The 26,626-nt window shown below is 34.5% G+C and overlaps 1 protein-coding gene across 1 annotated transcript; it reads left to right on the top strand.

Moving 5' to 3' along the window:
• The first annotated feature begins 1,255 nt into the window (after window positions 1-1,255).
• On the top strand, window positions 1,256-24,952 carry XKR9 (XK related 9). Its single transcript, XM_051970058.1, has 4 exons — window positions 1,256-1,386; window positions 4,848-5,375; window positions 15,137-15,405; window positions 23,890-24,952. The coding sequence occupies exons 2-4, from the start codon at window positions 5,104-5,106 to the stop codon at window positions 24,519-24,521; spliced, it is 1,173 nt and encodes a 390-aa protein (XP_051826018.1). The 5' UTR covers window positions 1,256-1,386; window positions 4,848-5,103; the 3' UTR covers window positions 24,522-24,952.
• Window positions 24,953-26,626: the final 1,674 nt, after the last annotated feature.

Raw genomic sequence — 26,626 nt, 5'->3', positions numbered from 1 at the left:
CAAGAGTGCTTCTCTGGGCTCCTATTCCCATTTAACAGGAGGGTGGAAGGTTTATTAAGAGGGTTTTTTTTTTTTTCCCCCTTCATGCTTTCTTTTAAATTCTTCAGAGAGAATTCTTTAATTCTTCATTGTATCTCTCATCTCATCAGACTGTTGGTTTCATTGGTGTGAATGCCCCATTAGTGGTAAAAATCTCATCCCATCTATATACATTCATTTCATTCAGCACTTATCCATTTTAGTCAATCAGTTAGCAATCATTTATTAATCAGTTTTTATGTTCAAAATGTCTACTAAGCACTTGCTGTACAAAAAAGAGCAAAAACAGTTCCAGTCTTTAAGGAGGTTCCTCTTCCCCCAAAATATTCATATGTATCTGGTTTTTTTGACAAGATTTGAGTAACAGTTAATGACCCTTCACCCTTGCTAATATGATCAACCTAATCCTCTTCTGTTTATTAATATCTTTGCTAGTATATTTAATAGAACTTTTTATACAAAAGTCCTCATTGTTAATATGGTGCAACCTATTCATGCCTACAATTTATCCATTTTCCTTAGGCAAATCATGTAATCTTTCCAGGCCTCAGTTTCTTCATCTGTAAAATGAAGGGGTTGTACTAGATCATCTTTAAATTGCTTTCTAGCTCTAAATTGTATGATACCATGATTATATGGCACATTAAAAGTTTAATTAAAATCCCCTTCTGAGAAGTGAGACACTAAACTTCCTAAATTTTCTTATCAAGAGTTTTTCAAATGCAGTAGAATTCTGTTACAGTAAAATATGTTAAAATTAGACAGTGTGATATATCTAGAGTCCTGGGTCAGGGAATAAAGATCTGGGTCCAAATACCACCTCTGATGTTGTACAAATCACATAAACCTTCTGAGCTTCAATGTCTTTATCTGTAAGATGAAGATGATATCTAAAGTACCTCTCTGACAGGGTTGTTGTGAAGTTAAACAAATTTTGTTTAAAGTGTTCTGAAAGCTTCAAAGTGCTAAATAAATGTCCATTATTATGATTTCATTGGATGACTTAAAACATATATAAAATAATGTTCCCCGAATTATGGCTGCAAAGTAAAGGAAAAACCAGGCATAAACTTATGTGTATGGTTAGCACTGCTTCCAGCTGTAATTACAAAGGGGTGTATTCTTAATATTGTATATCACAGATATTATGTCATCAGCAGATTAGATAGTAGAACATGTGACTAACAGGTGATTTGAGTTTCATTTTAGTATTTGATCTTAAAGGCTTATATACTCTAATTATAACTGCTTTAAATTCATAGAAAATCAAATGTGGCCAACGATGACTTTTTTCTGAAGAATTTCTGAATTAAAAGAGGATTTGTAATGATATTACATTTGTGACAGGTAAGTCTACTTTTGTACTTTTTATGGTTTAAAAAATGTGTTGAACTAGTGAAGATCCTGGTAAATTTTTTTTTTTTTTTAATAAAGCAGAAGTTGCATTATCTCAGATGGACTGTGTTCTGTGTGCAAAGGTGATTTGTTTTGGCTGGGAGCCATAAGTCAGTCTGACTGATTCTATTATCTATTCAGTATTGTACCATAGTAGAAATGATGTGTCATTAAGATTCTCTGAAAGCTCTTATGCTGCAGAATTTGATAATTGAGTGTATTTTTCTTAACTATACATTGGAATTATTTCCTTAGTATAAAGATTAGAACTCAATTGCTAGTACCTCTCACTAAGTTACACAGCTTCATAGTGATCACATGTTTCAATGGCAGTTCTAAAAAGAGCAACCATATTAACTTTGTGTATTAGTTTATTTCCAATCAGATAATTACTTTCTGTGAAACTGAATTAGAAACCTAAGAGTCATCATATTAGATTAGTTTACTTTGGTATTCTGCCAATGCTGCAATTTCCCCTATAGTTTCTAAGAAATTACTCTTCACTTTCTTAAAAGCTATTTCTCATTCAGAGTGGCTACCATCTTTCCTGTGAGGTTCATGCAATGGAAAGTCTTTTTATGGGTACAGAGGTCAAAAGAAATACTTGGCAGACTTCAGTCACAACTGGATAAAAAAAATTATAGTTACATAATATACATGTTGAATTCAAGTGTATTTAGAAACATTAGCTTTATATTTATTGTACTTTCTTGAAGATTTGTTTCAGTTTATAAAATTTAAATGAGATAAGAAATTAGAGGTAAATGTTTTTTTTTTTTTTTTTTTTGCTGTGTCAAGTTGAATGGTTTGAAGATCTATTTCCTTCTGAAAAAGTATTTGCTCTATATTGTTCCCCTTGGGGTAGAAAAACAACCCACACTCTCTTCCTCATCCTCAGATCTACAAACTAATATGTTTGCTCATTTCCTATATTCTAGAAGCCACTATTAAAATTATGTTTCCACTTTAAAAATTTTTAGAAGAATAGTTGTTTCTTTTTTATTAGAAAGGTGGTTTTATCTTTTTTGATGTATAAAAGGAGTCACATTTTCATTCCAACATTAGGGCATATCCCGGATATAATGGTGGAGATGGCTTCCGTGATTCCTCCCAGTCAGTCAACAAGTTTTTATTGAGGACCTGCTAGGTGTTTGGCACTGAGATACAAAAGACATAAATGAAATAATTCCTGCTCTCAACAGTCTTAGAACCTGTTATTTATTTATTTTTATATACATTGCTTTTGTAATTGTGTTGGAAGAGAAAAATCAGAACAAAAGGAAAAAAAAAAAAACTATGAGAAAAAAAAAACAGAAAAAAAAAAGTGAACATAGCATGTATTGATTTACATTCAGTCTTTTTATTTCCTTTTTCTGGATGCAGATGACATTTTCTATTCAGAGTCTATTGAAATTGTCTTGGGTTCTAGTTTATTTTTTACTTTTTTTCTCTTTTTCTCAGTAATATTTTATTTTTCTAAAAACATGTGAAGAGAGTTTTCAAAATTCATTTTTGTAAGATTTTGTGTTCCAGATTTTTTCTACCTTCCTTACCTCACCAAAACAGCAAGCAATATGACATAGGTTACATGTATAATACGTTTAAATATATTTCCTATGTTTATTATGTGGTGCAAGAAAAATCAGACCAAAAGGGAAAAAAAATCCATGAGAAAGAAAAGGCAAACAAAAACAAAAACAAAAAAGGTGAAAATACTGTGGTTTAATACACATTCAGTCTCCATAGCTATCCCTGAGTGTGGATGGCATTTTCCATTCCATATCTATTGAAATTGTCTTAGATTGCCACATTGCTAAGAAGAGCTATCATAGTTGATCACATAATCTTGCTGTTACTGTGTACAATGTTCTCCTGGTTCTTCTCCCATCACGGAGCATCAGTTCATGTAAGTCTTCCCAGGCTTTTCCAAATAACAGCTTATCTGGTGAGATAATGTATACATCCATAAGTTTGTTGTTGATCCTTCATTTTCAAAGAGGACCATTGTTAGTACAAGGGTGTACAAGGATGATAGTACAATGTCTTGACTTCTGAGTGATTTGGATTTAAGTGAGGCAGATCTGTTCTCCATTCATCAGAGTCTGGTGACAAGACATAGATTAAGACAACTGATGATGGCCCACGATACATATGCAAGTATATACATTACAAATATATATAATACATACAAATTTAAAGATAGTGAAATGTAAGATAGTTGGTAAGGGAAGGCTCCAGAAACCTTGCTGCTATCCAGGAAAGGTATTAATTATCTTTTAAAAAAATTTTTTTAAAAATTATTTTTGGAGCTATCTCTTAAAGGGAGTTAGGAATTCTTAGAGGAGCAAATGCATTCTAAGCATAGCAAACAGCTGGTGGGAACGATGGGAGGAGGATGTCAATGAACATTAGAAACAGAGAGGACAATTGAATTGTCTATAGATTCCAGGAAAAGGAGCAGTGCATAAGAAAGCCAGAAATATGTCAGGGAGTCCATATATTAAGAGCGGTCCATTTATTAAGAGCTTTAAAAGCCAAAGTAGTGCTTTACATTTTATCTTAGAGGGAATAAGGATCTAGTGGGGTTGATAAAGAAAATCACTTTGCTAGCTGTATGGAGTATGGATTACAGAGGAGAGAGACTGGGCAGGGAAACCATTTAATTGTCTAGACTAAAAGCAATGAAGACCGCAACTGTAGTGGTGTCTGAGTGAATAGTAGAGCTGGGTAACTTTTCTGTGAAGCAGCTTCCTCATCTATAAAGTATAGTCAAACCCAATATAATCTACCTCACCAAGAAGTCTGAAAGATTGAATTGAATCAAGAGGGTTCACAAATTATCATATGTTTTGAAACTGTCCCACAGTAAAGTAGGTTCCATAAGATATGACCGGGAATCCTTGAAAAACTAAAGTATAGTCTTATTATGGTAGGGTTATCCTGGACTTCTCACTCTTACGGCAATATCTAATAATCTAATTTTACTGACAAATCTTGCTGTTCTAATGTCCACCACATTTTTTAGATCTAATTCCTTTAGACTACTTTATATAGGGATCCTTGTGGCTGCATATTAACTTGGAAAACAACATATTACCATTCCACATATTTATGTTATTTTTATTTTTTGTTAAATATTTCTCCAGTTACATTTTACTCAAGTTCATACTGTACTGGAGAGTCACATGGGCTAGTCAAGTCTGAACTAGATGGTCTTTGAGGTCCCTTCCATCTCTGGAGCTGTAATGCCAGATTTTTTCTCCCTTCCTTCCTTACCTCACCAAAACAGCAAGCAACATGACATAGGTTATATGTACAATACTTTTAAATATATTTAAATATATTTATATTGCTGATATCCGGATATCATGTTCAAGAATCTCATGAACTTTCTCTTCTTTTTCCTTCTTTAGGTGCAGTCTTTTGGGACAAAGGACCGATATCATGATTATTTTGAAACAGACAATTGAATGTTCCACCTCCACATCTAGCTTCCTAACATTAGTTCTTTAGAAAAGATTATAGTCTCATTAATTTTCTTATGACTTGGGTCAATAGAAGTTAAAATTCAGTACTATAGTAGAGAACGCATTGATGTTAATTGTTCACATTTTAAAAAACTATATGAAATAATAGGAATCAGGTAGTCAAAAATTATAGTGTCTCATAATGCGATTTACAAAATGGAATTTTCTGATGTTAGTTCTTGGTTATCTAATCTATGTGGCTGATTTAATAGTTGATATCTGGGTGTCTGTGAATTTTTTCTATGAAGGACAATATGTTTTTGGTATTTTAACAATGAGCTTTGTGCTCATTGCAGCAGGGGTGGTCCAGTGTTTTAGTTTTATGTGGTACAAAGAAGATTTTCAGAAAACGGGTCAGAAAGAGTTGAGTTGCAGTCTTCTAATTCATTGTTTTCAGGGAGGAATTTTTACAAGGTAAGTTTAAATTTTTAATTATTAACAAACTTTCCCCCTTTTATTCAAACCTGATTGAAGTTTTTGGCTCATATCTTACTAAAGTAGACAAGCATTCAAATGTGTCCACTATTTGCATGATGTACAAAGGTCATTCATTCCATGTAGCTAGAGCTAATTTAACACAATGGGGTAGCTACAGAATTTTCAAGGTAAATTTATAAAATTCATTTTATGTTTGGATGTAGGTAAATTTTTAGTATGATAAGTTAAAAGTTATTTCTGTTCTGTAGCTTTTTCCTGAAATGAAATTAGAACATCTTTCACTTGAGCTATAAATATTGTCTGCCTTTTGTATTAATCTGGTAAATAGGCCACTATTTTGAAGACAGTTTTCTTATCTAAAATGGAAGTTTAATTAGATAATTTTTAAGGTATGTTTCAGTCATGATAATGACATTATTTACTAAGGAGTTTATTCTCTTACAATAAATGCAAAATCTAAGAAGATGAGTAACCTATAGTAGTTGATGTTGATCACCCTCTCCTCCTGGATTCTGTTTCCTCTCTGGGATTTCACATCACCACTCTCCTGGTTCTCTGGCCTGTCTCACCATTCCTCCTCAGCCTCCTTTGCTGACTCATCGCCCATATCATGCTCAAGGGTTTGTCCTAGACCTTTTTCTCTCTCAGCATTCTAACTCTTGCTTATTTGACCAGTTCCTATGGCTTTAATAATCATTACTATTCAGATGATTCACAGCTAGATATCTGGTTCCAGACTCTGCCCTGAATTTCACTCTTGTACCTCCAGCTGCCTATTCAGTATTTCAGTCTGCTCGTCCTGGAGACATTTCAGACTCAACATGTCTAATGTAGAACTTGTTCTGTTTTCTCCCAAATCTGCTATTCTTGCAAACTTTTCTATTTCTTACAGAGTCTCTCAGATTTGTACAGTTATCCTTGACCCCTTACTCTCTTGTTCTATATTGATTGCCAAACCTCTTCAGCATCACTCTTATTTTTCTCATCTTAGTTACTTTCCATCTTAGTTCAGGCCCTTGTCACAAGTCAAATTGCATTACTGCAATAATCTTCCATGAATTGTCAAAGTAAGTCAAGTCAGTAAGCAATTTTTAAATTTATACTATGTGCCAGGCCTTCTACTAAGTTATGAGAATACAAGAGCAAGCAGAGAGAAAGTCCATGATCTCAAGGAACTTACACTTTCTAATGAGGAAAACAGCATATACAAAGAAGGTGAAGGAGGGTTGGGAGGAGGTGCCCAAGAGGAGGAAAGAGAAGCCTTCAGAGTCTGGGGCAGACCCCAGAGAGGAATGAAGCAATGAACATGACCTGCCTGAGCATTTTGCTTAAAATGGAGGTTCTGGGAGAAACTGACCAATCAGAGGGAATGACTAGGGCTGGCACGAAGTTCTGATAGCCAGGAGTGGAGCCTGAGGAGCAAGTCCCCCCAGCGGCCAAAAGGATTTTAAGAGTAGGTCTGATCAGGTTACCCCCTTATTTATTTTAGTTCTCTCCCTGAAACTCCCTGATTTTTTTAAGGATAAAAATTAATTACTTAATTTGGCTTTTAAAGCCTTTTATAATGTGACTCCAATCTAGCCTTCCAGCCTTGTCATTCCCATTTCCCCTTCCTGCATTCTATACTCCAGCCAGACTGTCTTCTCTTTTTCTCAAATGTATAATTCCATTTCCTTTGTGCTGGTCATCTTCTGTGATTGAGATACATTCCCTTCTCATCTCCACCTCAATGAACCCCTTTTTTTCCTTCAAAATGTTACTTAAACATCATCTTTTTACATGAAGCATTCACCAGTTTCCCTTGTGCCCTCCCTTTCTAACTACCTTTCATTTAATTTTTTGGCATTTATTGATTGCTTTTTGAATTTCCTGATTTCATTTAAGTTTCAGCTCTAAGTTTCACCTTCTTGAGAAGGTTTTTCCCATTTAGGTTTTCTTTGGAGTGGTTTGCCATTTCTTTCCCCTGGTCATTTTTACAGATGAGGAAATAGAGGCAAACAGGATTAAGTGAACCTTGAGTCAAATAGCTAGTAAGTTTGAGGCTGGATTTGAACTGGGGAAGATGAGTCTTCCTGACTCTAGGTCCAGCTTTCTACCCACAGCACAACTTGGCTGCCTTCTATATATAGTGAGCATTTAATAAAGGCCCTATATGTTCATCCTATATATACTTTTATATATGCATGCTCTCTCTTTCAATAGAATAAAACAGCTGCTTTAAGAGTTGCAAAGTATTTTACAAAAATTATCTCAGTTGATCTTTACAATAATCTTGGGAGATAAGTGCTATTATTACCCTCCTTTTACAGATGAGGAAACAGAGGCAGAGGTCAATACATAATAGTGTAAATTTGAACTTTCTGATTCTAGGTCCAATGCCCTAGGAGTTATTTTTTTGAGTTTTTTTCTGGTATTTATTGAAGGAAGCACTGAAGATTAGGGAAGGCTTTATGGTGCAGATGATATTTCAATTTATCTTTAAAAGTTTATTAAGAAGCAGAGAAGGAAGATCATCTTAGGTATTATCAAAAGTGAACCCACATACAGAAGTAGCTTCCTACCTTCCTACCTTTTTAAGATGCAGAGAATATTGAGAGTACATATTTAGCCAATATGTTGACTGCAACATAGAATTTAGGAGAAGAGTAAGAAATAAAGCTGGAGTGGCAGGGTAGTAGTACCAGACTATTGTGGTCCTTGGATGCCAGACACAGGAATTTGCAATCTACTCAGTAGGCAATGTTATTGTTCTTTGTCCTTTGTTCATGAAGATGACTATGACATTAGGAATTGGTGCCATGACATGCAGGTAAATTGGATTTAAGTGAGGGAGGACTGCAAGGTCACCTGCCTCACTTTCCCTTCCAGAACCATCTGGGTCCATTGACAAGATATAAATCAAGACAACTGGAGATGGCCCTGGATGTAGTAAGAGACCTTGGCCTTTTAAAGCTAAGATCTCTAACAATTAGCTTGAATGAGGCAATGCCCAATCAATGATTAAGGCTAGGAAATAGAATAGCCACTAAAGCATTTTGAGTCAGGGCATAATTTGGATGGATCTATACTTCAGAAAGTTTATTCTAGCAGAGGTACAGAGAAATAATTGGACTAAGGAAGGGATGCATGACCTATTGCAATAGTCCATGCAAGCAGTAATGATAATCTGTTGTAAGGTAAGAAGAGGAGGCAGATATAAAAGATGCTGCAAAGGCAGAACTAACATAAATTGGTGACAGCTTTAATATGAGAGTTGAGGGAGAAATTTACATCAAAGATAACCCAAAATGTTAAAAAGGAGTCAGTAAACATTTAATAGAAAATAGGATCATCTGTAGTGTAAAAGCATATAAAAATAAAATAAAAATAAAAATGTACTCCAATAAGTAGAGATGTGTCCATTTTAAAGTTTTTTGCTTTTATATTAGATGACTCAGAGAAAAATAAAAATTAAGTGCATGATAAGCATTATGAATAGAATAAAAGCAAAGACAGTTCTGCTCTTGGCATATATGTTTTAATTTGGGAAAACTATGCACATATGAGAGTGATGGTCAAGGAAGAGCACTTTGGTTAAGAAAAATGGTAATTGGGGCCACAGGGGAGTAGTTTGACACATCCCTTTCAGAATCTATGAGATTGAACTGAGATAGTGGACCAGGTTAGCCTGAAGCACACCCCAGTTGGGGAGCATGGCTCCATGGTATAAATTTCAGGGAAATTATCAGGGGATTTTTTTTTTCTTTTTTTTTCCCTAAAAAGCAACTTCAGTTTCAGACTCTCTGAAGACAGAATTATCAGCGCACCATGACAGATACTGAAACTATCTCCACTTTTGAGCTTTTCCAAGTTAAATATAATAAAGCAAGAGAAAAGAAACCACAGAATTTTTTTTATTATTATCAAAAAGCATTAATCTTTAAAGGGGCTTACCAAAAATTTTTTTTCTTGGATCACAACTTCTGTAGAAGAAATTAAGATTAAGAAGGATGGAGAAAGACTTTTTGTAGAGAAGTAGAAGGTGGGATTTTAGCTGAAACTTGAAGGAAAGTAGGGAAGCCAGGAAATGCACATGAAGACAGCCAATGAAAATTCATGGAGTTAGGAGATAGAGTGTTGTTGCTTCACAGTATAGTGCTCCAAATGTGATCAATTGTATTAATCAGAAATCTGAAGTCTTTCAGTGTTGTTTCCTTACATATTTATGCCACAATAGGAAAGTGCAGGGCAGCAAACACTGACCTAAAAAAGGTCATTTAAAAATGCTGTCTTAGTCCAAAATATCCTTTCCACCTTCATGGTTCTATGTCTTCTTCTGGGAAAAAATTTCTAAGATGCCTAATGAATAAATAATTTCTTTTAGGGCATCTTAGCCTAAGTCATACAGTGTTTTGTTTAGAAACACTATTGCTAGTTGAAATTGCAAATTAACTGGAACCAATCAAACTGGAGAAAAGAGGTGTAATTCTCTGTTCTCTATGCCACATTGTGCTTTGACCATTCCAGGTGCTCTCCAAATATAGCCCAAGTATCTTACTGCTTATTCATTTAAGCTAGAGAATACAGAAATAGGTAAAGATAAAAGTCCACAAACTGGAGTTCAGACTAGCTGGATTAAGAAAATATTTGTGTAATTCCTATCTTAGAAACTTCCGATGTTACAAAGGGAGATTTTCATATTTTCTTACCTTATAAATGTTACCCAAGAAACTTATAAATATATATACCCATTACTATACTGAGATTGAATACCCCTTTAAAAGCATGAAGTTTACAACATTTGAAAAGAAGGAATATGAGATGTAAATCATGAATGATCAGCCATTGGTACCAAAGGTATAAAGCATGTAAATATAAAAGATATAGAACTTTTATAGAATTTTATTTATAATTATATCAGATTTATTTTATTTGTATTTATAATAAAGTATTAATTTGTACTATAGATATTTAACTTTATACATAATATCAATTTTACATAAATTATATAAAAGATATATGTATTTCCAGTGTTACTGGACATATAAGTATACCCCATATTGCAGTATGAAAGGTATAGTAGGAATATCGGAGTTGAAATGTGTCCTCACACTCAAATGTGTGACACTAGGCAGGTCACTTAACTTCTATCTGCTTCAGTTTCCTCAACTGTAAAATGGTGATAATAGCACGTGCCTTTCAGGATTATTGTGGGGATCAAATGACATAATGTTTGTAAAGAGCTTAAAGCAATGTCTAGAACTTAATAAATGCTTATTTCTTCCCCCTTTTGATGGCCACTTTCCTACCAATCCAATCTTGGCTCTCTGTTGTTCAAAGTAGAAAGGATTGTGATCCTGACAATTCTTTCTTGTCTGTCACAATCTCATGGTTTTATTAGCAGCTCATTCAGAGATTTTTTCTGATATCATAACCAAATTTCTCTTTGCAGTTTGCAATCATTACTTGTAAAGCTTTTAGTATAGTGCTTGCATGTAGTAGATGCCTAGTAAATGCTCTTTTCCTTCTTTCCTCACCTCCAACATCAAACAAAGTAAGTGTAATGCTAAAGTAATGCCCATAGCTATCATACCTTTCTCAACCTTTTTCCCCCCAGTATTCCCACTTCCTTCTTTGATTCTCATTTGGCTTGGATTCAAGGACCAACCCCAACATGATTGTTCTCTTCTGTGTAGTCACCTGTGTAGCCTTCTTAAACTATGACATCTAAAGCTGAATATAATATTTAATTGTGGTCTGACTAGAACAGGATACTAAGGGATTGTAATTCTTTTATTCTTGGATTCTGTGCATTTTTATTGAATACAAGATTACATTAGCATTTTTTAATTGCCCTATCATCCTCTTGGTTCATACAGAGCATTCACTAAAGCCCCAAGTCTTTTTCATGCAAACTGCTACCAGCCCACATTTCCTACTTGTGCTATCAATTTCGTGCACCTAACCCATTGTTCCTCATGAATTTCAATTTATTAGACTCTAGCACAGTGGTTCTCAAACTCTTTTTCTCAGTATCTTTATGGTATTAACAACTATTGAGAATATGTCCAAAAAGTTTTTGTTTATATGGGTTACATAATAGATATTTATCATAAATAGAAAAAAAACTAATTTTGTATTTGTAGACCCTCTGAAAGGATTTCACAGACCCTCCAGGATTCACTTCACCACACTTTGAGAACCACTGCAAGTGTAGTGTATCAAAATCTTTTTAGATCCATATTTTTTAGTCCAGTGTGTTTGTATCCCTATTAATTTTAGTGTTATCCTTCTGTTTGTTAATTATTTTCTATCTATCCTGTACATAACTTGCTTCAATTTGCGTGTTATCTCCTTTATTCACTGTAACCACTTTATGGGCAGGATTTTCTTTTGCCTTTTTTTTTTTTTTTTTTTTTTGCGGGGGGGATCCTCAGCATTTAGTTGAGTAACTGGCACATAGTGGTACTTATTGAATTTTTATTGATTGTCCTTCCTAGTTTCTTGTTGTGATGAGAACAGTATTCTAGCCCCTTTACCTAAGCATGTCAAGCTAGTTTTTTTCTAACAGGCAACAAAGCTGTCTCTGGAAGTTAATTCCATGGGGCTAAGGCTCAAGCTGAATCTCCCTCAGTCTTTTATATTTAACAGATATTCTAAGACCATAGGAGTCACCACATAAGGAAATGAGTGGAAACTTCTATCCAAGATAAGTGTTAAGACTGGTCTTGTAAAATAAATAGCCTTTGAAAGTTACTAAGTAAGCTTCCTTTTATTAATCATTGAATCAATTATAGAGATCTCATTTCAAAACATTACACCTGGACTAATGTCCCAATAGATTACAGGCTTGAGTTGAATACCCCTCAACACATATCATTTGCACATAAGATAAGTGTGCCATATATTCCTTTCTCCCAGTCATGAATGTCAAATGGGTTTGAGTTGAGCAGACTGCTAAAGTACTCACTTCAATGAACCGAAGAAAATGACATTGAGTCATTAATAAATACTCTTTAAATGTAGCTATTCAGCCAATCCTGAAGCTTTCTCATCTTACTCTTGCCTACCCTGCATCTCTTCAGCTATTGAAATACTTTACCAAATATTATGTTATTGTCTAAGCTAGAGCATTATACTAATTTGATAGTTTACTACAAGTAACTTAGCTTAGCAGCTTGCCATAACCTATTTTCCTTAAAATCTTCTGCCTCTTAAGAAAAAAAAAATTACCATGAATTAGAAAATCAACAACAAATTGAAACATTTTCAAAAACAAAGGCCATGTATGAAATTGAAGTTATTGTAGTTTATTTTTAATGTGGTAACATCAATATTATTACCTTACTTGTCTGTCTCCCTATGAACTGTTTTATTTTCTATGTATTTTAAATGTTTTGTAAGTTCTGTTTTTTCTTGTTTTTGTATCATACTACCTTATCCTATAACTTTCCCTTTCACTCCCCCCCATGCAAATAAAACCCTTATTTGTAACAATATGGAAAATAAGAGAAACAAATACGTTGAAAGAAATGAATGTGTGTTTTATAGATAATGTGTAAGGATATATCTTATCATCACCAGTTTACCAGAGGTAGGAGACATGTTGGATCATTAGTTGTCTGGAGTTGTATTTGTTTATTGCTTAGATTAGAGTTCTTAAAGCTTTCAAAGTTGTTTTTTTTTTAATGATGTTGTAGTCTATCATATAACTATTATATAAATATTTCTCCTAGTTCTGCTCATTTCATTCTGTATCAATTTATACAAAGCTTCCCAGGTTTCTTGAAATCTGTGCCTTTCATTATTTTTTATGGCATAGTGATATGCTGTTCCATACCATAATTTGTTTATCCATTCCCAAATTGGCACAGATTTTCAATTTCTTTGTTATAACAAAAACAGCTGCTATAAATACTTTTGTACATAGAGATCTTCTCTTTCTTTCCTTGATGTTTTTAGGGTATAAGCATTCTGTGTTAAAAAGCACACACAGTTTAGTAACTTTGGGTATAATTCAAATTGCTTTCCACAGTTGTTAGATCAATTTACAGTTCTACCAGTCAGCCGCTCAGTAAACATTTATTAAATACCTACTACATGCCAGGTATTGTGTTAAGCTCTAATGATGCAAAGAGAATTAAAAGACAGTCACTGTTCTGAAAGAGTTTAGATTCTAATAAGGGAGACAGCATTCAAAAACTATTTATGGAGAAGCTATGTTATAGGATAAATTGGAAATATAATTAACAGAAAGAAGGAACTAGAATTAAGAGGGATTAGGAAAGATTTCCTGTAGAACATGATTTTGAAGGAAGCTAGGAGGTAGAGAAAAAGGAAGAGCCTTCTAAGAATGGGGGACAGCCAATGAAAATGCTTATAGTCATAAGATGGAATCTCTTGTTCATGGAACAAGAAGGCCAGTGTCATTGGATGGAAAACCATTGTGGTAGGGTGGAAGGTGTAAGAAGACTTGAAAGATGAAGGCAGATTATGAAGGGTTTTGAGTAATGGAGGATTTTATATTTGATTCTAGAAGTGATGTGGAGCTCCTAGAATTTATTGAGGAGGTACAATCAAACTCATGTTTTAAAAAGATAACTTTGATAGCTGAATAGAAGATGGACTCAAGTGGGGACAGACTTATGGCAGGGAGACCAAGCAGCAGGCTATTACAGTAGTGTAGGAATAAGGTTAAGCAGGGCAGCACCAGGGTGGTTGCAGCGTCAGAGGAGAGAAGGGAGTATATAGAGATGTTTTAAACGTGCAGATTACAGGACTTGGCAACAGATTGGATACAGAGCAGCAGTGGGGGCCAGTGAGAGAGAGTGAGGAGTCAAGGATAACCTTTAAGTTGTGCATCTGACTGACAAGGAGGATGGTGCTACCCTCCACAGTAATCGTTTGGAAGAGGGGAGAGTTTTTAAGAAAAGATAATGGATTAAGTTTTGGACATGTTGAATTTAAGATGCTGTCTGGTTTGGGATATCTGATAGACTGGAGGTCAGCAGAAAGATTAGTACTGGATAAATAGTTTTGAGAATCATTAGCATAGAGGTGATAAATAAATCAATGAGCACTAATGGGAAAAACAAGCCAAAGAATCTAGAGAGAGAAAGAAGAGAAGAGAAACCAGGACAAAGCCTTTTAAGATACTTCTGATACCACTAGGCAGTGACTTGAATGAAAATCTAGCAATGGAGACTGGGAAGGAATGCTCTGATAGGTGGGAGGAGAACCAGGAGAAAGTGATGTCCCAAAAAACTGAGAGGGAAGAGTATTAAGGAAAAGAGAGTGATCAACAATATCACTGGCTTCAGAGAAGGACTGAGTAAAGGCCATTTGATTTGGCAGTTAAGAGATTCTAGGTAACTTTGGAGAGAGCAATTTTGGTTTAATAGTGATGTTGGAAGCCAGAATGTAGTACGTTAAGAAGAATGAGAGGAAAGGAAATGGAGGAATTTATTGCATATATTCTTCTCAAGAAATTTAGCTGAAGAGTGTGCCCTTTCATGTTTCAGTTTCAATGTATCCTTAAGCACATTTTTCTACCATTTCTTTTAAGCTATTTATTTTCTTTTCACTTTTTCCCTCCCAAACTCTATAATTTCATTTTTTATCTCTTGCTTCATTTCTTCTGTGCATTTTTTGTAGTAGTTGTAGAGACACCGTATTTTCTGTAGAGGTCTTTTTTGTTGTTGAATTAATCCCTTAGTTTGGCTTTTTACCTCTCAGGCTTCATATTTGTGTATTTACAGGTATTGGTTTGCTTTGAGAAAGGGATTCTGTTTGGCTTTCCAAAGCAGCAATTCAGATGATCTCTCTGGTGGGCCTACCTTGGCACAAGACCCAGTGGACTTATCCATTCCCAGTAGAGAAGAACCAGCTGTCCCATATCAAAAAGTGTTAAGTGAAGTAGCTGACCTGAGCATGCTCCGGTTATTTGAAATATACCTGGAGGCCTCTCCACAGCTCATGATTCAACTTTATGTCCTGATGGAATCTAATAAAGCTGACTTCAGTCAGGGTAAGCTTTTCTGGTCACCGTAGAGGATGTATGCTTCTTATAGAACTCCCTGATTGCATACAGCATTTTCTTTGTCATATTTGTACACATTCCTAAAATGTTTGATTTTAAAGAAATGTAATTAGTATAACAGTGGTGGGAGTACTGAATACAAAGCAGTATAAGTGAGGGCAGCTGGATAGGGCAGCAGGCAAGGGCAGCTGAAGAGTCTAGCTGCACTGGGCATGAGGAAGATCTGGTTTGAATCCTAACTTAAGACATAGACTGCGTGGTCCCAGGCAAGTCACATACATCCCAGAAGTTAACATATGTACATGAAGTTCATGGTAAAACTTACAGCACTATGTAAATGCTAACTATTCTTACTAATATCTGTTAAATTAAAATGTATTCCAACAGTGTCTTTGATGTGCAGCATTATCTAGTGTGTTTTCCAAACCTGTTTTAGTATTTAGTTTCCTTAAGTCCCAATGAAATTAAGAGTAGGATGATGAAGTGGGCCTATCTGGTATCTATAACTGTATCTTCCCCTTGGTGCTTTGAACTGATGACCCAAGACTGGATTGTTTTGTATCCAATTGCCAGTTTTGTAAATCAGGAGTTGAAAGTGTAAAGTTCACAGGCTAAATTTGGTTTCTTCATTCTGAGTCTGTGTGTTTGTTTTAAAAATATTTTTATAGCTGCTTTTCAATATAATTAATTTCCTTTGCAATCCCATATATTTTATTTTATTTATTTAAAATCATTATTCTGAGGAGTCCATTGACTTCCTTATAATGTCAAAGAGGTCTGTAATACTAATAAAGTCAAGAACTCTTTTTTAAAAAATTTTATTTTATTTAATAATAACTTTACATTGACAGAATCCATGCCAGGGTAATTTTTTACAACATTATCCCTTGCACTCGCTTATGTTTCGATTTTTCCCCTCCCTCCCTCCACCCCCTCCCCTAGATGGCAAGCAGTCCTATATATGTTAGATATATTGCAGTATATCCTAGATACAATATATGTTTGCAGAACCAAACAGTTCTCTTGTTGCACAGGGAGAATTGGATTCAGAAGGTAAAAATAACTCGGGAAGAAAATCAAAAATGCAAATAGTTCATATTCGTTTCCCAGTGTTCTTTCTTTGGGTGTAGCTGTTTCTGTCCATCATTTATCCATTGAAACTCAGTTAGGTCTCTTTGTCAAAGAAATCCACTTCCATCAGAATACATCCTCATACAATATCGTTGTCGAAGTGTATAATGATCTCCTGGTTCTGCTCATTTCACTTAGCATCCGTTCATGTAAGTCTCTCCAAGCCTCTCTGTATTCATCCTGCTGGTCATTTCTTACAGAACAATAATATTCCATAATGTTCATATACCACAATTTACCCAGCCATTCTCCAATTGATGGGCATCCATTCATTTTCCAGTTTCTAGCCACTACAAACAGGGCTGCCACAAACATTTTGGCACATACAAGTCCCTTTCCCTTCTTTAGTATTTCTTTGGGATATAAGCCCAGAAGTAACACTACTTGATCCAGGGGTATGCACATTTTGATAACTTTTTGGGCATAATTCCATATTGCTCTTCAGAATGGTTGGATTCGTTCACAACCCCACCAACAATGCATCAGTGTCCCAGTTTTCCCGCATCCCCTCCAACATTCATCATTATTTTTTCCTGTCATCTTAGCCAATCTGACAGGTGTGTAGTGGTATCTCAGAGTTGTCTTAATTTGCATTTCTCTGATCAATAATGATTTGGAACATTCTTTCATATGAGTGGTAATGGTTTCAATTCCATCATCTGAAAATTGTCTGTTCATATCCTTTGACCATTTATCAATTGGAGAATGGCTTGATTTCTTATAAATAGGGTCAGTTCTCTATATATTTTGGAAATGAGGCCTTTATCAGAACCTTTAACTGTGAAGATGTTTTCCCAGTTTGTTGTTTCCCTTCTAATCTTGTTTGCATTAGTTTTGTTTGTGCAAAGGCTTTTTAATTTGATATAATCAAAATTTTCTATTTTGTGATCGGTAATAGTCTCTAGTTCATCTTTGGTCACAAATTTCTTCCTCCTCCACAAGTCTGAGAGATAAACTATCCTATGTTCCTCTAATTTATTTATAATCTCGTTCTTTATGCCTAGGTCATGGACCCATTTTGATCTTATCTTGGTATGTGGTGTTAAGTGTGGGTCCAAAGTCAAGAACTCTTAAATGTTTCTGAATGTTCCATAGTATCTGGATAAATCTTTATTTAATTGCTAAGAATCCAGTGATATTTGTGTTTTTTTGCAGGATTGTGTTCTCATTAATTCAGTATTTACTATGTCTGGAGCATTTTGCTTGTTCTTGGGGATTAAAATCCAAAAAATGAAACATTTCCTCAATAAACCCCCAATAAGAAAATAATGTATATGCAAATAAAAATAATAATGATGATAGCTAGGGTTTATATAACACTTTAAGATTTTAAAAATATTTTACATATATTATCTCATTTAGATTTATAGTACAAGGATAGCTAAAGAAAGAAAGTGCTAAAACCTGGAAAGATCATTAAAGACTTCCTCTAGGAGGTGCCATTTAATTGAGCCTTAAAAGAAGATATTGAGGGTTGTAGCCTAGAGCAAGAAGTCATTTTGACTGTGACTAGTAGGGTATTACATCTGATACAGAGGAATTAATTAATGAATAGATTTTCCCATAGTATGAAGGGCAGAAATGTCCAGGTATATAAAGTAAACGTGGTGATAACCTAAAATACTGTTGGAATTTTATGTGTTTATAATATCTTTGATTCATATGATTTCCTTCAAACTCTTAAAAAAATGGCACAAATGAACTCAATACTTCTTATTCATCTTCAGTTGAAGTGCTCAGTCTTCTACAGATTTTTCTCTTAAAACTTTACAGAATTACCATGAGGTAGATAATGTAGATATCTGTTACTCACTGTTAGATGAACCTGTTATCTCATCAATATGGACATTTTCTTCAGTGATGTTGAGAAGAACTTCTCAAGCCCATTCATTATTTGTAGTGCTTGTCCGTGTCCTCCTGTAAGTTTAGACGGGGTTTTTCCCACTATGCTTTCTATGAATAGTGATAGGAGTATTTGGGCAGTGTATTTGTAATTCCTTGCTATTGCTATATATCACTGCCTTTTTTTTGAACACACATTTTTGATGACATCCTTTACTCGGATTCTTCATAATTTCTTTTTTGTTTTGTGTATTCAGTGCACATCTACCATGCACCTTTCCACTTATCTCTGAGTGACATTGGCTTTTAATTCTTTGACTTGTACTGTTCCTTGACTTAAAACCATATAATAATACTGATAGAATATAGATATTGAAAATATGAATCTTAGTTTTAAGAAGAAGTTTGAGATCATTAAAAAAGTTTTGTAACATGCTAAAGGCACTCCAATTTGCTCCCCACATCCGATTTTAAATTTCTGGCCCAATATGTTTACTTTCAGTGACAGGGTAAGATATCTTTTACTGATGGATAAGCTTTTTAGGATCATTATAGTAAAAGTCATTCCCCTGGACTTGGCAGTAGACATTCTTAATCTCCTTTTTTTTCCTGTGTGGGTAGTTAGATCAAACTTTTTGAGTTGTTATAAATCTGTTCCAGGAGGCTTTGCAATTTTGCAATGTTTGATACAACCAATTCAAGATCATATAAACCTAGAAGCATCTGGAGGACCTTACCATATAGGAAATGCTTTTCTCCATGACAGTGGGGAACAATATACTTTAGTTTTGTTCCCCACCTGATTTTAATGATCATAGTTGTTGCAAACATGTTTCCTTTGTTGTTCTTTCAAAGAATAATAATTTTAATTATGCACAGAAGACACTATTGGAAGAGAACCTTTAAGGTGGTGTTTTAATCTATTGAGTCAAAAGATTTTTTTAGATGAACAAATAAATATGTATAGTAAGATTTTTATTCTCTACATTTGTAGTTAGTCATAAAATGATAAAGATATGTTTTACTGTACAATATTGCTTATAAATGTTGCTTTTTCCCTTCCAATTTCTTTATAAAGGATGTTCCCCATATGTATATATTAGCATAAAGATTTTGTATATATAGAAAAGTAGACTTATAGCTTAGTAATTGTTGATGTTCTCTTAGACACAAGATCTGAGAATTTTCCCACTCTTTTGGTGTATTCTTCTCTATTAAATAGTTCTAACATAGGTTGTCTTTATGTATATTTAATCTAATATATTTTCTTTTTCCATTTTTCTTTCCTTTAATGCCATTTCTATCTCTTTTATAAGCACATTTTGATACTATAATATTAAAGGCTTAAACATGATGGCTCCACTGCTTTGATGGTCAAAAGTTTGTTGAAAAACAGTTAATTTGCAGATCTTTTTCATTTTCTCCCCCACCCACCATTTGTAGTCCATCTAATTTCATCCTTAAGTGTCTGCAAAATGGATTTGTATAACTGAATTTTTCTTTAAATTTGTTTTGCCCTCACTGTTTTTCTGTTTTATGAGGTGGTAACTAACCATAATCTTCTACTGTCCTCTGTTATTTTTATTTTCTGTCTCATTTTTAATTAGTGCTTTTAGCTGTTTATATTGAAGTCATTTACTATGAACCCTACCTTATGACAAGGAAAATCAAACAAAAACATTTTCTATAGACTTCTTTTCTGATAGTATATACAATATTCTGGCTTAGTGGTCCCTACTTTCTGTGGAGGTTTGTTTCATTATTTTTTCTCCAAAATCTTCACTCTTCCCTCTCCTCCCCTACCCCAGTATTCAGAATTTCACTATATCCTGATGCTCTTTTAATTTACATTGATAGAATTATATGTATTATTTTCTCAGTGCTGCTTATTTCATACAAATAATTCATATAAACTTTTCCATATTTCTTGGAATTACTCATAGTTATAATGCCATGTAGCTCAATAATAATAAGTTACATTTATATGTACTCAAATACTTTAACATACTAGCCATTCCCCAATTGAGAGTACCCATTTTGTTCCCAGTTTTTTGCTATCACAAATAATGTTGCTATGAATATTTGGGTATACATAGCCTTTTTTCTGTCATCTTTTTGGAGTATTTTCAGTAGTGAGATTGATGGGTATGGGTTAAAGGATATAGATCTTTTAGTCACTTTTTAAAATAAAATTACAAATTGAAATCCAGAGAAGATCACTCATTACGTGTGTTATTTCTACTAGTTATGTGTGTATTTCTCATGGCTTCAAGGTATGGCTGCTTTTCTTATGTCTTTTTTGTCACTTTGTATGGAGTGAGGTGAAAGTTGAGATGTTTTAATTTGCTTATTTCTTACTATTAGTGATTTATAGCATTTATAGCATATATATGATTATTTATATTTTGCAAATCTTTTGAAGATTATATTCTTTGAACATTTATCTTTTGGGGAATTTTTTAAGATTTTACAAATGACTTTAGACTAAATCAGTATTGTTCTACCATGTTTGTGCTTGGTAAAGAAGTAGAAAATGAGGAGATATTAATAAAGAGTGACATAATGAAAAGAACACTAGGTGATGAGTCAGTTAAGTCCCAGTTGAGCTCCACACACTTGCTTCAGTGTATAACATTGGGCAACTCAATGAAAATTTCTGAGCCTATTTTCTCATCTTTACTGTTGAAATGCTTCAATGACTCATTGATTTGGGGACAGATCATAAGCCACCTATGTTGTCTCACCCTAAAATTCTTATCTGTATTCTACGTATCATTCATAGAGAGCTTTATCTATTATGATCTTTCCTATGTCTGGAGGCTTTCTGTGGATACAAGGGAAATAATGTTTAATGTGTGCATATTATTATTTTTTTTTTTTTGCTATGGGCATGTGCTCAATCTATTTACTTTTCCATCTTATGTACCATCTTCTCAATATCATTTTCACAATATATAATATTCTTCTTAGTTGTGTTCAAGGCACCATCTGTGGTTTTCTTATATCTACTATTTATCTTTCCTTTCCTCTTTAGGTCACATGTAATTTTGATTCTGTCGAGAATGAAGAATTCCATTAATTTTAGCCAAGTAGAATCAGGAGAGTATTGGTATTGAAAAAGATGGATTTTAAATTAGAGAGTAGTCTGGGAAAGTGTAATTCCAATTTAATCTGGTCTGCTGCCTTCTTATTTAAATTGTCAACAAGCATTTATTTTGCTTTGCAACTTATAGACATTGAGCTAAGTCCTGGGAATACAAAGAAAGGCAAAAATAAACCTTTTCCTTAAAAATCTCATAGTAAATTATTTTTATAAAAATACTGATGGATCTGTCCCTTTTTTTCCTTTGTGTTTCCTTCTTGTTTTTCTTCCAGTTTCTTCCAAAAACTATAGATATTTTTCTAGATTTCCCCCCCTTTATCCTTTTTTTGCCACTAAGATTTTGCCATTTATACAAAATGGACACCCTAATGCTTGTACTTCCCATCACACAGAATTGGTGAGAGGAAAGCACTATGTAAACCTAAAAGTGCCATTTGGATAAATGTGAATTGTGGTTCTTATCTGGACTATGGAATTAATTCTGTTCAGGAATCCATTGAGTACTTGAAGGGGTGAAATAAAAGGAAGGGCGTATACTCATCAAAAGTGTCATTGTCACGGGAAATTCTTCCCAAATAAAAGAAGAATTTTTTTGGGGGGAAGGGGATATTTGTTTCTTTTCTTATTTACAAAACATACGTATGGGTAATTTTTCAACATTGACCCTTGCAAAACCTTGTGTTCCAACTTTTCTCCTCCTTCCTCCCACCCCGTCCCCTAGATGACAGGTAGTCCAAAAGAATTTTATTTAGGCAGCAAAAGTTTCTAGTTGTTGTGATGTAGAGATAGCATTGTATTGGAATATTACAAAGCCTCTTCAGTGAAAGCCACAAGAGATTACTCTAACCATCTGCAATGGAAAAAAAACACAGATGAAAAACTAATATAGTCCTCATGAGGACACAGATGAATGAGAAGCAACATCACATTTCTGAATTATACAGTGCTTCCAATGATTCTAAGTTCTTTGTTCTTGTAAAAGTTCCTACTAATATTCTCCCAGTGGTGCCGTCTAGCTATGAGTCATGGAACCACCATGATCTTAAAGGAATCAAAAATTACATGTAGCTGAAGGAAAACTACCTGGTGGTATTAAGTAGGTTGCAGTATCTTGCTAATGATGCCTTGAATGTGAGTGACATGAAAAAAATTATCAGTTATAGATAGAGAGTTCTTTAGAGGTTGGCCAGTCGAACAGTCTTATTTCACAAATAAGAAAAAACAAAGAATAAGTATAATCAGAAAAGGAGATGTGTTGTTCATGTAGTGAGATTTAGAGATAGCAGATGAATAAGCTTACATAGTACATTGATACACCTATATTAATAAAAGAAACAATATCCCATTGGATGGAAAGACATGAATAAGAATTGTATACATGAGAGAGAACGAGTTAGGTTCAACCTAGATTAATAGAGGGAGTGAGAATAAATTCCCCCCCACTGATGAAATCACAGATCCATCAAGTATCAAAGAATTTTTTTTATTGTCTAGGTGAGAAAATGAGGGCCTAAATGAGGGGGATGAATGTGAGAGCATTGAGGACGACAACTGACAGTTCTAACTGTTCTAACAACTGATTGAACAAGTGGGGAAAGAAACAATCAAAAATGATGCTGAGGTTAAAGATAGTGTACCTAAATTATGGTTCTTAACTTGGAGTCTATCAACTTATTTTTAGAATATTTTATAATTATATTTTCATATAGTTCTCTTAGCAATGCTATGTATTTTGTCTTATGGGGTTAAAAAATGACTTTGAGAAGAGAGTCTTTAGTTTTGACCAGACTGGCAGACGGTTCCATAATATTCCCAAAGAATTCTTCATTTAGATGACTGTGTTCAAGAAAATTATATCTAATGGAAATCAATGAATTGTAAATAAGTAATTTTATGTACCTTTTTTTTTGTGTGTGTGTAATGAAATGAGAACAATTTAGTAGTACTAAATACTTTAAGAAGAAACCGTACAATTCCGATATCTCCATACAAGGGAAGGAAACACAGATTTTATTAAATGTTTACTGTGCCAAGCATTGTACTAAGCACTTTACAAATATTATCTCATTTGATCTTCACAACAACCATAGGAGTTAGATGATATTATTTTTCTTCTCATTCTACAGTTGAGGAAACTGTGGCAGATAAATTGAGAGAGTTTTGCCCAGGGTCACACAACTAGTGGCCAGTTTTGAACTTACTGTACCTACTTGCCTCAAGGATCACAAGTTCTTTGTGAGCAGAAACAGCATCTACCTTGTTTATTCTTGTATCCTTTGCAGGGTCCAGTATAGTGTCTTGCACATAGTAGGCACTCAATATAATATTAGTTAAATTAATTAACAATATAACTTTTCCATGATGAGAATTTGTTTTGTTTTATTTTTATTTTTTAGTTGCTGCTATTGTGGTCTCTTGCTGTGCTGTTTCCTGGTCAACTGTTGATTATCACATCGCCCTAAGAAAATCTTTACCTGATAAAAAACTCCTCAGTGGATTATGTCCCAGATCAACATATCTCCTGTATAAGCTATTTACATTTGTATCTTGGATACTCAGTGTTGCTCTTTTAATCCTGCGAAATGTTAAATTGGGCTTAATTCAGCTATTTATCCTTTGGGTGTCAGGCATAACATGGGCTTGTAAACAGCAAACTTCATTTTGTACCTCCAAATGTATGGAAATTTTTTACAGAGTAGTTGTTGGATTTGTTCTGATTTTTACGTTTTTTAATGTTAAGGGAGAAAATACAAAATTCTCTATGTCTGCTTATTATGTCATGAGGGTGCTGTTCACATTGGGGATTTTGGTTATGTTTTGGTTCTGCCCGCCACCTGATGAGCATCAAGACTTCTTTAGAGTTATCACCATTATCATAGTTGTAACTCTTCTGACTGGAATTTTTTTTCTTATTATTTATTACACTTCATTTCATCCCAGCAGAAATAAAGAAAAAGAAATATTTGATGAAATAGATGCAGGGACAGCACCAAGAGCCTGTAGAATAAGACATTTCCTAATGCAATAACTATGTTCATTTATCCATTTCTGGGATGTGTTTGAATAGTTTGTGTTTCAGGGTTTTCAGGAGTTCCAAGTGAGGGGAATTAACCATGCTTTGTTTCACTTTAAGGTTATGAGGATGTAATAGCACTTAGAAGGGGCTTCTTACTGAGAAGTGTGGTAGAAACAATTGTCTATCCAAGGCCATTAAAGATAAGTCAGCAAGTCATCATCCACCCTGTTGGTCTCATCCTGGAAGAAATTTCCAACAAAAGTGTTTACAGAAATTGATAATTTATCTTTTGAATTGTTTACTGTAAGAATTTGCATTTCATAGTGAGTGAAGATAATAATTGTGAAGTAATGAGAATATGTGTGTTTTTGTAATTATATACAACAAATAAAATTCCACTTTGTTTTCCCAGGACACAAACTACTTTCTGGGAGTTTTGAGCATGTTGTTGTGGCCAGTTATTTCAATTGTGTCCAACTGGAGTGATTTGCCATTTTTTTTCCCAGTTCATTTTATAGATGAGGAAACAGAGGCAGATAGGATTAAATAATTTGCTCAGGGTCACACAGCTAATATCTGACGTCATATTTGAACTCAGATCTTTCCTGACTGTAAGCTTAGCTCTGGAGAACGAGGTGCCTCCTAATATCTTGGCAAGTGTTATAGGGCATTTGGGAGCATGGGAACAGCTTCTTGGATGAGGTAACACCTGAGTATGGCCGATTATTTGGACTGTTAGAAGCAGTATACATAGAGAATACAAATGAATTGATTATGATGGGGTGATATTTAAAAAATAAAATTAAAGGGTGAGAAAGAGGGATACTAGGAGAAGGGGGAAGGGAGAGGTAGAATGGAATAAATTTTCTCACATGAAAGGAGCAAGAAAGCTTTTACAGTGAAAAGGAAGATGGGGATGGGATATGGCAGACAACCTGTCCCTCTTCAAGAAAATGCATGACAATATTAGTGATTGTGAGAATTAGTAACTATCAGGCAATGTTCCTTTTTCTTCCCTTCCTCCCTTCCTCCCTTCCTCCCTCTCTCTTTCCCTTCCTTCCTCCCTTCCTTCCTTCCTTCCTTCCTTCCTTCCTTCCTTCCTTCCTTCCTTCCTTCCTTCCTTCCTTCCTTCCTTCCTTCCTTCCTTCCTTCCTTCCTTCCTTCCTTCCTTCCTTCTTCCTCCCTTCCTTCTTTTCTTCCTCTTCCCTCCCTTCCTTCTTCCTTCCTCCTTCCCTCCCTCCCTTCCTTCCTCTCTCTTTTCTTCCCTCCTTCCCTTCCTCCCTTCCTTTCTTCCTCCCTTCCTCCCTTCTCCTTGTTCCCTTCCTTACTTTTATCTTTTCCTTCTTTTCCTCTGTTCATATAGGGAATATCTTTACATATGAGTGCTCTGGCCAAAATAATATAAATTTTCATTGTTGAAATCTTTTAAAATATCTTGGGGTTTACAGTCTAGATTTCTGTTTTAAGGATCATGCTTTAAATTGAAAGCACTCCGACTCTCATTTATTGGCCAACAATAGGAACCAGCCCAATCCTGGTCATTGTTTGGGCTCTGATTCTTTAGAGTGAGTGTAAATAACAAATGTTTCTGTTTTGAACAGAAATCCTGAGGATCTTCCTCTCCTGGAATTATTTATTTATTTTTTTAAGTAAGTAAAAAAGGCCATTCTTTGCCTCATTTCTTATCTAACCTGCATCACTGAATGGGCATTGCTTCAGTCACGCTGAGACCTGTTAAAGACCTTAGCTTAAAAATAGCCAAGTTTCCCACTGTATCCAGAGTCATTTCCAGTTATCTTGATAGATATCTGGCCACTGGACCCGGATGGTTTCAAAGGCGAAAATGAAGCTGATAACTTTGCATACTCTTGCCTCACTTAAATCAAAATCACTTGCAGGTCATGATATAATTTTCCTCAATGTCATGGTCTTTTTTAAGAATGACAATAACAATTTTTATTGGAATTGTCTCAAAGAGGGTGATATACTTCATTTGGTATAGAAATCTATCTTACTCTAACTTCCTTACCTAGGAAATAGGAGGGGAAAATGCATGGGGGGTGGTGATAGAAGAGAGAGCAGTTTGGGGAAGATGATAGAAATAAAACACTTGAGAA

Source organism: Antechinus flavipes, chromosome 1, assembly GCF_016432865.1.
Source record: "Antechinus flavipes isolate AdamAnt ecotype Samford, QLD, Australia chromosome 1, AdamAnt_v2, whole genome shotgun sequence".
In the NCBI taxonomy this organism is placed as follows: Eukaryota; Metazoa; Chordata; class Mammalia; order Dasyuromorphia; family Dasyuridae; genus Antechinus; species Antechinus flavipes.
The sequence above is the reverse complement of the archived record's forward strand: the minus strand, read 5'-3'. Positions and strand labels throughout refer to the sequence as shown.

Excerpts from the sequence above, each read along its gene's own strand:
- XKR9 (XM_051970058.1), top strand. The coding sequence starts at position 5,104 with ATGCGATTTACAAAATGGAATTTTCTGATGTTAGTTCTTGGTTATCTA. Across the intron at positions 5,376-15,136 it reads CAGGGAGGAATTTTTACAAG|GTATTGGTTTGCTTTGAGAA; the intron begins GTAAGTTTAAAT and ends GTGTATTTACAG. Across the intron at positions 15,406-23,889 it reads TAAAGCTGACTTCAGTCAGG|TTGCTGCTATTGTGGTCTCT; the intron begins GTAAGCTTTTCT and ends TTTATTTTTTAG.